Source organism: Passer domesticus, chromosome 6 (assembly GCF_036417665.1).
Source record: "Passer domesticus isolate bPasDom1 chromosome 6, bPasDom1.hap1, whole genome shotgun sequence".
Classification (NCBI taxonomy): domain Eukaryota; kingdom Metazoa; phylum Chordata; class Aves; order Passeriformes; family Passeridae; genus Passer; species Passer domesticus.
The window spans coordinates 40,914,513-40,928,430 of NC_087479.1; the positions used below are offsets into that span (position 1 = coordinate 40,914,513).

The 13,918-nt window shown below is 42.3% G+C and overlaps 1 protein-coding gene across 8 annotated transcripts in view; it reads right to left on the minus strand.

Annotated features, from left to right (window-relative positions):
* The window catches only part of EXT2 (exostosin glycosyltransferase 2), an 89,820-nt gene extending 82,804 nt beyond the window's left edge, over positions 1-7,016 (minus strand). For 2 of the 8 annotated variants that reach the window (XR_010364740.1, XM_064424942.1), the window contains exons 1-3: positions 6,263-6,600; positions 4,527-5,419; positions 4,266-4,355 (exon numbers count right to left, since the gene is read on the minus strand). Coding sequence is in view for 7 of the 8 variants with exons in the window: in XM_064424942.1 (XP_064281012.1) it covers positions 4,266-4,355; positions 4,527-5,062 (626 nt within the window). In the remaining variant the exon portion in view is untranslated. Of the gene's footprint in view, positions 1-4,265; positions 4,356-4,526; positions 5,420-6,262; positions 6,608-6,927 lie in introns of those variants that run through there. The other 6 variants (XM_064424940.1, XM_064424937.1, XM_064424941.1 and 3 more) reach the window with 6 other exon arrangements.
* Between the last annotated feature and the right edge of the window lie 6,902 nt (positions 7,017-13,918).

Below are 13,918 nucleotides of genomic sequence, written 5' to 3' on the forward strand. Positions count from 1 at the left end.
GTGACGCTGGATGTCTCAGGATGGAAAATAAGATGAAATTATTTGCAACTGTATTTTCAAAGTTATCATACTAGTGATATTTATTTCATTTTTATATTACACAAAAATTCTATAAACAGAAAACATGAAAACAAGAAATCTGTATGTCATGACACTAAGTTCCAACAGCAGAGGTTGCTTGCGACACTATATGCTAGAGAGCATGGGAATAATCAAGGACTGATAAATTAAAATGCAATTCAATCTTCCAATAGGATGACTTCTATTATGCCTTCTCCTAGATGGGACAACCTTTTGCCATACAGAAGTGCTTTAAGAAACAGAAGACAACAATGTGTATAGAAGAAAGCAGTATATCACATACAACTCCAGAAGAAGAAAAGGTTTTCTACTATCTCCTATCACAAACCAAGCCTCTTTGAAATATGCCAGTAGAGGACAACAGTTTTTCTGTTGCCATTTCATGTCCAGTGACCAGGTGGCATCAGGAATACCTCATCCTAGTTCCAAAAGAATCTCAGATTCAGCTTCTTTTGTGAGACCTCTCAAAGAGCTTATCAAACTTTCTGTACTTTGTCACTCAACAGGAGGGTGTGCTATAGTTTTAGCTGCTTCTGGGATACTGGCTCTGCTTAAGATACCATATTTCTTAATTCCAGTTGGTCTCTTCTCTGTGGAAAGGAGCAGGATACAAATACATTACTAGACAAGGCATTAAAGAAAGCATCTTGAGGAGCTGTACCCATTGTTGCAGCTATGATTACAGTGAGAAGCCTTACTGTCACAGTTCAGGTCAGAGCAGGCACAGGGCTCAGTAATCAGGACACACACAGGAACAAAGAGGCAACATGAGACTGGAAAGGGCACCAACAATCCATTAGCTAATATTCTTGTTTTCAGATATCACTGAATGAAATCCTTGGTAAGGTGTTTGGAGAAGCAGTTTTCCACAAATGTTAAACAAGAGATTACCATTCTACCAAATTATCACCCAAGATTTTTCCCATCAGAACAACACTCGGTATGTTGTACCTGTTCTAATCCCCATCAGATGCCCCATAGGATATTTCACTTCCTGCTCTGACCTGCAGCACAATTGTTGAGTGTTCAAACACTATGATCACACTTTGCCATAAATATGACTCTTCATTCAGAGCACAACCTCTGATAGGAACAAAAATCAACCTGAGAACCAGATGATAATTTAAGTACATGCTGAGTTTAGATTCCAAATAATTTCTAATTCCTTTCCAATGTCCCCCATTCCCCTGCTTTTGGTGACATGTACAACACTATGACTAGATCTCACAGTTGAAGCTGCATGTTCTATGTCTTATCCATATTAATTCAGTTACAAGTAGAGAGGAAAAAAATTGGCTTGAGTGTTACTGTTCTTGCACTTTATATCTCCCTTCTCTTTTTTACACCCCCTCCCCCCAGACTGGGAAACCAGAACCAGATTGTTTTAATAGGATCCAGTGAAAACACGACAGCACCTCATCAGCCTTGAGAAAGCAGGTGTGTGTCATGCAGGCTTTTACCTAAATAAATCTACAGGGAGCCAACACCAGTTAAGTAACTCCACTTGGATTTTCATTGTGCAGTGCATTAAGAGAGTAGGGATATTAACTCCTAATGTACTCAAAACAAATAATCTTTAAATTGCACTGATTAGCAAGGAATGACTGTCCCTGAGCAACTTTTCACCACTTTTCAAATATTGATCCTTCTTTCTCCCCATGAAGTGCTCCAGCTGGCCTGTATTCTAAACGTTTCTGTCCAACTGCCATCTGCAGTAGCTTTCTGCCAAACTTCACAAGTCACTGAACCCAATTCACGGACTGAAACAGAAATAAATAAAAAGTATCTTAGTTCATAAATTCAATTCTACAGCACCAGAATTTCTTTGCAAAAGAAATCCTTTCAACCTCATCATTGTACTGAATCCAACAGCACTAATTAACAGACAATATAGAGCTTATCTTTTAAGTTTTATGGCAGGAGATTGCATATGTTATGGCAGCTAATACTAGCAACATAAACTCCATGCCCACAAGGCAAACTTTCACCTTTGAAACTATGGAATAAAGCACTTTTACACTGTCTTTGGAAATTAGATTTAAAGATTTAATAAACAAACAATCCCTTAGTGAAGTACCTTAGCCAAGAACTTTTCCAGATGTAAAATTATTATAGAAGTGAACTGCACCCTGTGTATAAGGTCTTACTCTATCTGGATCAATACTCTGCAGCAAATTAGTGGAACACAAGTCTATTAAACTTCATGATCCATACAGTTCAACTGTGTATGATGTCTCAGACATGTGGACTAGAAGGCAGGCCACACTTCTCTGCAAATTTCACAAATATTACCTGTGGATTTCACAAGTGATCCACAAATTCCCACAAATGCAGTCCTTCTGGAGATGTCATGGCACAGTTCAGATAAGTCATTCAAAACCAACTGAACTCTGCCAGCATGCCTTTAGTTTGGCCAGCAGCTTCTCACCCTGTGACGCTACAAACAACTGTCTTTCACACTTGGTTAACTACCATTCCTAACACCTTTAGATAGTCTCAAATTAAGAAAACACACCCAAAGTTGCTTGTTCCATTAGACATGAACTAAGAACTCCAAACTCTCCAAAATCATACTGAAAGCTCACACTGCATCACTCAGGCCTCTCCAGGACTAGGTCCACACTCCCTGCTTCTTTCACAGGCCCCTTGTCTTCATATCTGAGATCTGTAGAATAGGTTCTGTACATAAAACAGTCCAACTGCTGACTGCCTACAAAAAGGAATGTCCATTTTATTTCCATCCCAAGCACTGTTACTGCCCCTCTTATGTATTACAGCTCATGATGATACAGCTGTGGACTGAGTCAGACTGGCAAACTACAATAGCTGAATGCCAAAAAACACTTTCGTTTTTTACTTAAATTACTCAGTTTCCCATGTTACCATGACAAATACTTAGGAGAAACACCTACCAAAATAATAGGTTTCCTGCCTGCTAAGCCAAGGCACGCAAGGCCAAATGTAAAGGGAGATTTGAGATCAAACAGTAAAAATAAAAAGGTCTGTAGCATATCTACTACTTTCAGCTAATAAATTCAGTTCTTTGATAGACACGTGTATCCATAAACATGTGGACCATTCCACTGTCAAGTGAAAATTCTCCTTAAGTATAAATCTAAGATAACAAATGCAAGTATTTACTGACAGATTAACAGGCTTGTTTACTTGAGACTGATGCTTGACTGCCCTCTCCAGGCTAACCCATATATAAACCATTTTTCATACAGAGAAGGAAAAAACTAAAGCCTTATTTCACAGTGATGCAATTATAATGAGCAAATTTACTCTTTAAACATGTGCAGAAAAAATCTGTTCTGGTACTGGAGGATGTTTTAAATTGTCTTTGCTGAAAAGAAATCAAGATACACTTCACAGACAACCATCTTAGCAAAGATCTCAAAAATCTCAGGCAAGATTTTATTGACATTTGGCAGAAGAAAGTTAACTTTGACCTTCAGGAAAAGCACTGGTCACAATGGACCTAACTCAGCAGAACTAAGCACACACAGGCTGACATATTAGACACATCTTCACCAACAGTATCACCTTCCTCTTATTCCAATTCTCTTTGCATTACAACCTCCTTTCCTCTTCCAAAACTAAACTATCCTGCAATTGAAAATTGAGATCAGAATGTATGCCTTTTAAGTTCCTGGCAAATACTTTTAAAGCACACTTGCCAGAGAATAACTAAGAGGATTTGTTCAATTACTAATAAAGTCTAATTATTAAGATAACAAAAACCATTGAAATTCAGCATAGTTTTGTCAAGCAGAGCAGCTGCTTTAAAATGTCCTTGAAGCATGTGACTTCTATTAGAAAGCTGCTGCTACAATCATCTTTGAATTTCTAATTTGCATCAAATGGGACATTCTGTAAAGCATTCATAATCAGTTATGCACCAGATCAAGATTCGCCACCCTTACAGCAAGTCCAAGAGTTAAAAGCAAACTATCAGCCACATCCCTTATAAATTTAAGGGTGGGGCAAAACTGTCAAATTTCAAAAGTAAATACCTCTTCTATACAACGCTTTATTTTCCCTTTTTGAGAAGCAAGCAAGTCATAGTCTATCTTTGCAAAGTTTAAGGAGCACATCCTTTGCTACCAACTGCTCTTCTGAGCTTGTTGCTTCGTTAGTGGCGCTTAAACCCAGATCTGTCCATCCGACAGCACAACACATACCTATCTCTAGGAACATCCAGGGCAGTGTTATAATCTGGTGGCCCTCCAGGCAGCATATTGAAGAGCAAATGATTTGTGCCTCGATCCCACCTACAGCAAAAGAAGAAACAAACTGCAATTAGGAAGGTGTTCTCTGCATAGAGACAAGTTCTGTCAAAGCCTAGTGCTGGCATTAACTCACTGCGTTCTCCCCTCCTGCATTAGACTCACTTTTTTCACTTTGTGTCCTTTACATTCACACACTGAAGTTCCAGCACATACCTGGATAACTGTGCCAAAGCCTGAGCTGTCTCTTTGATACGGAGGGCGTTCTGATTGAGGACATCTATGGATGGCACAAAAAGACAGGCCCGGTTGACATCGTCCGTGTAGAATTCACTGTCAGAGATGGCTGTCAGCAGCTCATTGTACTCCCTGGAAATGGTGTTGCTCACCAACGTCCCATATTCATCCACATACTTTTTCAGTGAATAGATGTACACCTTGATTTTGTTCTTGGGATTGAAGCCACATCTATAGACATCGAAGCAGGTGTGCATCCTGCAGCTGAGGTCTCCCCGCTCAGGAATGGGGCTATCAGCAGGCAGCTTGACCACAGGCACATCATGGACGCTGCGCTTTTCAACCGTCCAGTCGCTGGATGATTCAATGGAGTGAGGCCAGAACTGGAACATTCCTGTGGCAATTAGGCCAAGCAGAACTATGGAAAAGAGAGTGATGTAATAGATGCGATGCTTGGTTTTCATCCTTGGGATGAGGGCTGGACCCCGGGTGTTATATTTGGCCGAGGCACACATAATGGCACCAATTATCTCTTGTCACTACAAAATAGAGAGAGAGGTTTTAGGATGAACTCTACAGGAGATACACAGTTATCACAATGCAGGAAACACGCAGTTACTCCTTTCAGGAAAGAGTCTTTGCCTCAGCAGATTGTAGTAGGCTTTCTTAGATGCTCATGAGTCCCACTGGAACGCAGGATGCCAACCGGGTCTGCCACTCGGCAGGCCCCAACTGAGGCTGATCTGCTGGGCCTGGCTGTAATGAAACCATGTGGGCCAATTAACAACCACAAGCCAGAAAAAGGCACAGAGAGAGGGAGAGGAAATCTCAGACGCTGCAGAAGTCGCGAGGCTTCATAGGTCCCACTACACCTACAACAAAGCATATTCAGAGGCAATGCTAATTAAAAAACAAATTGCTTATCTACAGGAGAAGAGAAAAAACTTGGAAACCTACAAAGGGCTTATAAGACAGCATCACACAAAACTTAGGACCATGATACTGTTTCTAAGGTAAAGGTGCTTCTAAACTGAATTTCATAGGAGCCCCACCATATCTGATTAGAATGATGGCAAACTACTTCTGGCAAGAAAAACGAATTATTTTGTCATCTTTGTAAACATGCCTTGTGGGGCATAAAAGTGTTCTGTGAGCTGCCACTGCAGCCACACTGAGAAAAGCATTTAAATAGTTCACTACAGCCTGAACTACAGGTGAAATGAAAAACGTGACATAATATAAAGTACCACAAACTACTGTCATCTTTGATCTTTCTTACAAGCTCCTACACAAAGGACTGTGGTTCCTGCAAAAGCAATTTACATTAACTACAGACTGAAAAATCGGCAAGCAACAACTTGCTTAGGTTTTCAACTAAAACTTTCATAATAAGTAAATTCAGCCTGTACTCTCCATAATGAGAGCTTTTTGAGAGTAGTAAACATGTTTTCCAGAAAAAGAATGTGAACAGTATAATTATGTGTTTTTCTTTTGGAAAAATGGAATGTTTTCTTGGTTTGTGAGCTAGAAAGAAACTTAGACATGTCAATTGTCCAGCAGACAACAAATATGAATAAAATAAGTATAAATGAACAAAAGAAGCATTGATTTAATTATTAATTAAATGGTGCAACAAATTGAATTATGCTTATTTTGTGTTCTTAACAAAAGACTGTTAGGATGGGGTGGCTAATGCATGACTTGACTGTACTTACACACAGTAGCACTAAAATAATCTCAGATGCTAAAAAACACTCCAATTTTATCGGCTCTTCCCATCAATTTATGTCCACAATCTGACTCTGGAGGAAGCTTCTAAAATCTCCTGTACAAGGCAATACACGTGTCATGCTGTTATCAGGACAGAAGGCAGAATGCTACATTACAATCAGCTTCATAACTAAAACCTTCCCACATGCTTCCGACTGTAAACCACGTCCTTTATTCCTCCTTCCTGCCACAGCACCAGAACCAGCTATGTGATGACACTCTGCAGCGAGCGCTTCAGTCACTCGGCAGCTCCGTCCAGCCCCGAGCGCGGCTGGAACACCAATGCCTCAATGGAAGGCACCTCTCCATCCATGCCAACATTCCCTCCTAGACAGCACACAACGCACCGGGACAACGGCACGCACGGCACCTGGAGCGCTGAAAGCAGCGGCAGCAACGCAGCACACAGGCGGCAACAGCACGACGGGGCGCAGGGCCGAGAGACGGGACGGGACGGGCCCAAGCCAGCCCGGAACCCGGCCGGCACGAGCCGGGCCGCCACCCCGCTACGGCTCCCGCAGCTCCTGCTCTCCCGCCCGCCCACCGGACCGGGCCGGGCCGCCGGCACTCACTCGCCCGCCCGCCCGCACTCACCACCGCCCGCACTCACCACCGCCCGCAGTCGCCGGGGCCGCCCGGCCGCGCCCCGCCCGCCCCGGCCGCTCCGTGCGGGCCCGCCCGCACCGCCGCCCCCGGCCCGGCCCCGCCCCGCCCGTGCGCACGCGCGGCCCCGGCCCAGCGCCCCCTCGCGGCGGGAGGGCGGGAGCGCAGCGGGGCCGGCCCGCAGGGTGTTCCCGGCAGGAATCGGAGCTGCTCCCGGGAGCGGGCACGGGGGGCACCCCAGCGATCATCTGCCTGTGCAAAACTTGTACCGATGAACCAGCCTGGTCTCCAGCACATTTGTATTCTTGGCTCGCTTGCCTCCAGTCCTGTGTGCCTTTCCAAAGCTGTACTGGGCTTTCTCATTGACCGAGCATCTTTGGGTCATTTGTCACTTTCTGCTGGATCATGCTACTTCAGTAAGGAAATATCCCAAATCTACACCTTCCCCAAACCCTTCATAAGAGTAACTGGAAGTATCTTCTAACAGAAGATAGAGGACAAATTTGTTGCACAAAACTCCAGCCATGTGGGAGTCAGGAACACTGCATTCATTCCCAAAAATGGGAGCTGATTTGGTCTGTAACCCCACACACCTACACAAAAAAGCAAAATAGAAAACAACAACAAAACCAAACCAAATAAAAAACACTCAAGTAGGTAAGAACATAGAATGGTTTGAGTTGAAAGAGGCCATCTTAAAGATCATCTATTTCCAACATCTCTTCTGTAGGCAGGAACATATTCCACCAGACCAGTTTGCTCAAAGCCTCTCCAGCCTGGCCTTGACTTCCAGGGATGGTGCATTCCCAGTTTCTCTGGGCCATCTGTGCCTCACCACCCTCACAGAGTAGAATTTCTTCCCAATGTCTTATCTAAACCCTCTCTCAGTTTGCAGCCATTCCCCCTTACCCTATCACTACATGCCTTTGTAAAAGTCCCTCTCCAGCTTTCTTGTAGGCTCCTTTCAGGAGGGCTGCTCCGAGGTCCCCCCAGAGCGTTCTCTTCTCCAGCCGAACAATCCCAAAATGCTGCAGGTACAACGGAGACATTCCAGCAGCAGCAGTGCAGTGTCCCTGCCTGTGACACCGTGTTCTTCATCCTTCTCTGCTCTCTGTGCTGAAACAGCAGACCCGGCTGACTTTGTATCTCTCACCTGTAAACAATTTTCAGCTGTTAGGACTGTAACTGTTTCAATTGTTACAGTTGACCCAATAAAGTTTTCAACAATTATGTCCTGCCACAAAAAGTTCTGCTGCAGCCCCTTCAGCCCCCTGGTCTCTGAGCCAGAAGCATTTCCAGTCTCTCTGCCCCCTGGGATACAATGCAGGCCAGGTCTGTTTCTGAACCTTGTGATCCTCGGTGCTCTTACCATGTGTATCTCATGATAACGTCAGCTTTTGTATTTTTGCCCTTTCAATTTTTCTTGTAGCCATTTTTATATATTTGTCTCTTATGTACAATGGTAATGTGATGGTGTGCTACTCTATAAAGTGTGCTTGTGAAAGGATGGGGGTTTGCACCTATCCCTGCTCTAAGCCTCTAAACTCAATCTCTCTGTCACACACACAGCACAGTGTCCTTAAACAGCCTTGACTGTCAGCAAAAGATTAGTTCTCTTTCACTTCACCTGCCCTTGGGAAAACTGCTTTCTGCAAAGCCATATCCACATGCACGCACAGACAGCTCGGTGCTCCCACAAAAAACGCTGTCACTGCAGTGCTTCCTCCTGTTTCTTTCAGCTTCTCCTCACACACGTGGCACTGCAGGTGATGCAGCATCCTCCTCAGACTCACTGCTACCTTCTTCATCTTGTCTGTGACATTCAAACCAACAACAGACAGCACTCGCAGATCTCAAAGCACCTTTCTGAGCTCTGGTACTGGCTTGTTCCTCCCCGCAAGTACAAGTTACCGGGTTTGTTACAGCACCTAATGTTTCTGGGCGTAACCCATCAGCTTCCAGTTGCTGCAAGCTGCCCCATTCATAAATCAGAGGCAGGAACCCTCCGTGTCTGATTTTTGTGAATTGGAAGGCGCCCCATTCATGTCTTGGGGCTGCTCAGATGAGCGCTGGATCTCTGCAGTTATGGGATTCACCAGCGTGAGCAGTGCCTGGATGTGCCTGAGCCAAGCAGAGGGGCTCCCAGCCCTGTCGCGTGACAGGGACACTGGCTGGCCCACGTGCACGGCGGGAGGAGGGGAAGGGCTCACCGAGCAGCCCGCACCAGCCCACGCAGCGCCCGCGGGCGCTGCCTCTGCCTCCCCGCTCTGCCAGGGAGAAGAGAGTGCATCGAATCAATCGTAGCTGAAACATTCACAAAGACTTGATGATCCTTTTATCCCTGTAGGAAAATTTGAAAATCGATGCAATTTTATTAAAAGCTATATTAAACAGATTCAAGAGGAATCAGCTATATAGCAAGAAAAATGGAGGATGTAGTCTGTCTTGATGGAGATTTCCCTGAAACCACACCAGGGAGCCTGTTTATATTCTAGTGATGTAGCTAAGCCAGACAAGTCTGCGGCACAGCATCTATTTTTAGACTCCAGGTTGCCATTTATAGCTTGCGAAAATATTCATCAGCATCTGGATAACCAGCTATCAATTTTTATAAATGCACAGGAGAAATCAGATATTTTACTTTGCTTTGCCCTTTTATGTCCTGCCTTATGCGGTTCTTTGGGAATCATTTGGAATTTAAGGGCTTTACCATGACACCATACATTTGCCTGCTGTCGCATACAGCATCCTGCATTTTCTGCTGGGATGATGAGTGTACAGAAGAGAACCTTTTGCTAGCTACTGTGTCTCCACATGTAAAAAAGCTGCACGTGAGATTATGGTGCACCTTGTGCAGTGATGGAAGCAGCATATTCTGCCTCCATCTTGTATGATTACAGTGAGTACAAGGAGGTAATTTTAAAAACAAATGTGAGGAGGAAATCTAATGGTTTGAGGACATCTTTTCAACCTTATTTTCTACCTATGACATAACTAAAAACTCTTAACTCAGTTTATTCTTCTGAAAATGTTGTTTTTGGCTGCTGCCAATACATCAGGTACTGAACTAAATTAAATAGTTTCTATTATAAGAGAAAGAAGGATATTGCAGCAGCCAGGTCCTTGCTTTGGTTCACTGTTCTGGTTAAAGTCTTACAACCAAATGGTACCCTTATTTATATCAGTGAAGGTTTTAACTAGTCTGATCAATAAACTATCTAGCAGTCAATTGCATGGTTTTCTCTCTTGATCCAGTCCATCATACACTTCCAGTGCTACTGGTTTGTGATGGATGGCACTGGTCAAAACAGTGATTTAACTTATGTCTGTAACTCTTACTTCCTCTACTGCCTTCCTGAACTGAAAGGAAAAAGAAGTGTAAATATACTTAGAAGGGGTGCTGCAATAACTCCCACTGAGGGATATGAGACACAAGGAAATTCAGTTAGGCAAGAGTTCCCTTCAAAGAAACTATTAATCTGGCAGAAAGATGCAGATAGAAACAATCTGTCAGTGTGTGTTTCCCCCTCCCTAAAGCTTTCAGCTGTCATGGTCTGCAGAGGCATTAATCTTTAATCAATTGAATGCCTTCTGCAGAGAGGCATCCAGGGAAAGGACAGGTCATAACAAGCACTCGCCTAGAATAACTAAGCAGTCGTGCATGAGCTGTGCCATCAGACCTTGCTGGATAGCAGCAGGGAATAGACAGAGAGCTAAAAATAGCCTTTCCTTGCAGTGTTTTTCCAGACTATTTTTGATTCTTCATTTTGATAAGGTCGACTGGCTATTTGCTAAAAATAACCGATCCTGGCAAACTGAGGACAAAAAGTAGAGTATTTATAACCTCCTCAGACTCTTTAGTACATTTGCTGGCTGTAAATAATCTAGGATCTTGTCATCAGTCTGTTGCCAGTGTTTTATGTAAGTCAGTAATAAATAAAGCATTAATTGGAATGGAAAATGAGTCTATCTTGCCACTCTGATTTTCTCGGATGGAACACATATCATTTTGTATATAATCCTTGTAGGTTACCTTGCCCTATTCTTCATGATGTGGTCTGAATTGCTTCAGAAATAACCAAAACAACTTCTTGTTAGGTCAGCCAATCTTACAAAAATACCTGCATAAGTAATTAAAAGTGCAAAAGCAGTTTTGCATGCCTGATACTTCAGATGCAGAAATTTTCAGGGGTGCAATTCACATAGCTTCCTCCATGAGAGGTTTTTTAGCACAGAGCCTCGGTGTGCAACTCTGATGAAATGAAACCACTACTCTGCCAGCAGGATGAGACCAACAGAGGGATTCTGTAAGCAAGTTACTGGAGGAGGACTGCAGAGGAATTGTCAGTATAAATGACAATTGTCAGTATAAATGACACCCCAAGGCAGGTTTCAGGAAACTGAGTCATTATGGGGATGGGGGAAACACACAGCAGTCGGCCCAACTGTGTGACCTGTTGGATGTTCCAAGAGAGAAAGACAATTAAAGGATTAACATCTATTTAAAAAAAAATATAGTCTATCACACAGTACATTTGAGCAACTGCCCTTCTAGAGTTAAGGTGGAAAACTCTGAAGTTATCAGTGAATACTTTCCCTTACAGGTATTTTGCTTAGGTCCCGTTAAATTTCTGTAAGAGAAAACTCATTTTCACAGATTCCTCCCATAAGTATGCATGATTTTTCATAAATACTTATCTTGAATGGGTCCCACTTATGTTTCTGTTTAACTGCAATGTAACACAGGTTAATAATTTGGAGTTTTACACATTTTTCCTTCCCATAAACATGAAATGTCATATATTTGCCTAAAACGTTTGTTATGGAAATTTCTATGACAGAGAGAAGTTCTGGACGGGAAATTCCCACCTTTACCCTAAAATTATTGAATATTTCTCTGGAGAAGAGAGATAGAAGGGGGCAGAGAGGAGAACAGAGAGGGAGGGGGAGTGAAAGAGTGACTAGAACATGACAAGAACCACGAAACCATCTAGGATCCTTTCTGTGCTCAAATTAATGCTAACTGGAACATAAAAAAGTTATGCAAAGTGGATTTTATCATCTTGTATAATTACAGTGAGTACAAGCAATGAAGGCACAGTGTTATACTCATTTTTATGGCATTTCTTGCTTTAGATGAAATGCAGAAGTTTTAAAAACATAGATGTGACTGGCTTCATTTGAGGTGCTGCTCTGTTTGCCTATCACTTGACAAACAAGTCAAAAGAAATGTGAGGGCAGGGACAACATGGGAGAATCCTTAATTTGTTCTCTGTTTTTGTCTGTAGAGATTTGCCACACAGAAAAAGAAAAGGCCATTACCACAAGATACATCAAGCAGAGAAAACATCTAACATGAAGGTAGCAGAAAGAACAAACAATTTGTACAGGCAGAACCCGTGTTTTTCCTCTCTGGGGTAATCTTAGAGCAAATAGGAATTGATTTAGCTTCTATATACATATGCACAGAAATTTCTACATGTTTAACACTTCTTGTAAACCAGTTAAAGCCATTTACAAAATTTATGGAGTTTGCACAGTCAAAAAAAAACATTGTTTTTTTCAACAGCAGACTCACGACCACATCTCTCTCTTGCCTCATTACCAGTTAAATTTTTATTTTGTGACCAAGCTAACATTCCTCAGTGGAGAGGTCCTCAGGCAGGTGTTAGACTTGAAAAAAACATAGAAAATACTGTGTGTGTGTCTTCTGTTACAGCAAGCTCAGATGTGACTGTCAGCCATACTGTACTAGCTGTGAGGATTCTGAAAGCACATCACACCCTCTTTCCTGCAGAGGTGTGCTTTACTAGCTGAATCCACACAGAGACAGTACAATTAACCTGCTTCCTGAGCAGTAAATATATATAGGTCAAAAATATTATATAAATTGTTACTATTGTATATTCATATACTCCAACAGAAAGAATGACTAGAACAACACAAGAAAATGAGGAGTAATTAATGGGTTGAATTTGCTATAGAGATCCCCTAAAATATCACTTTAACTAATGACTTACCTGGTTCTTGACTTCAAAGACCTTGATCCCTAAAATTTTATTGTTCATGTCCTCCTTGGGGTACATAAATAAGAGGGGGAAAATCAGGAGGTCCATTTGTAATTTGTCTGTACATCTCACTCCCCATTCCATTAAATGAGACCTGTCTTCTGCTATAGCTTTCTTTGTGGTCTTTGAAATATTGTCCAAATATTGAACTAGTTAGCAAATACTATGTTTACAACTGTCCTTTACACTGATCTTACCCATCACCTCACCAACCATGCCTCATTGCCAAAGGAGGAGCTGGCTTCTGCTCACAGCAGTCACCAGCAGCACCATCTTCTCTTCAGCCACTGCTCAGACTTTCCTTCCCACTGTCCAAGCAGTTCTCTGCCATCACCACACAGCAATCTGTAGTTGCATTAATTATTTGTTGACTATGCTTTGGTAATTTGGTTTATGATGCAGATGTGCTTTTGTCACTCATGCCCATCTGCCAAAATCTATGAGGGGAAAGGTGCAATTCTATTCAAAAATTTCATGAGCAATTTCCTTCAACTCTTGATTAATACATATGCAGAAAAACAGCTCCAATTTCTTCAGGATACCTAAATTTTATAGTACCACAAGTTAAATAGGTTTTACCTGTGAAAGAAGCCTTCCATTTGAAATATTCTACCAACAGAAAAAAGTTTCTTAAAATGGGAAAGAGAAGGAGACAGAAGAATACCATTTAGTCAAAAAAATTACTCTGCAAATTGAGAAACAAAAAATTGCATTCATTATTGTGATAATGGTGGAAGATGCATCCTTGGATGCCTGTGGTAGGTGACAGAAGCAGCTGTATCTGCAGGTACACCTAACATGGTGGCAGAAGCATTCTCTGCACTCTTTTGCCAATATATGTTGCTATTAACCACAAGGGATGGACTTCCAGGAATAGAAAAATGCAAAAAGAACATCTACTTTCTATTGCCTCTCCATTTGTAGCTTTTT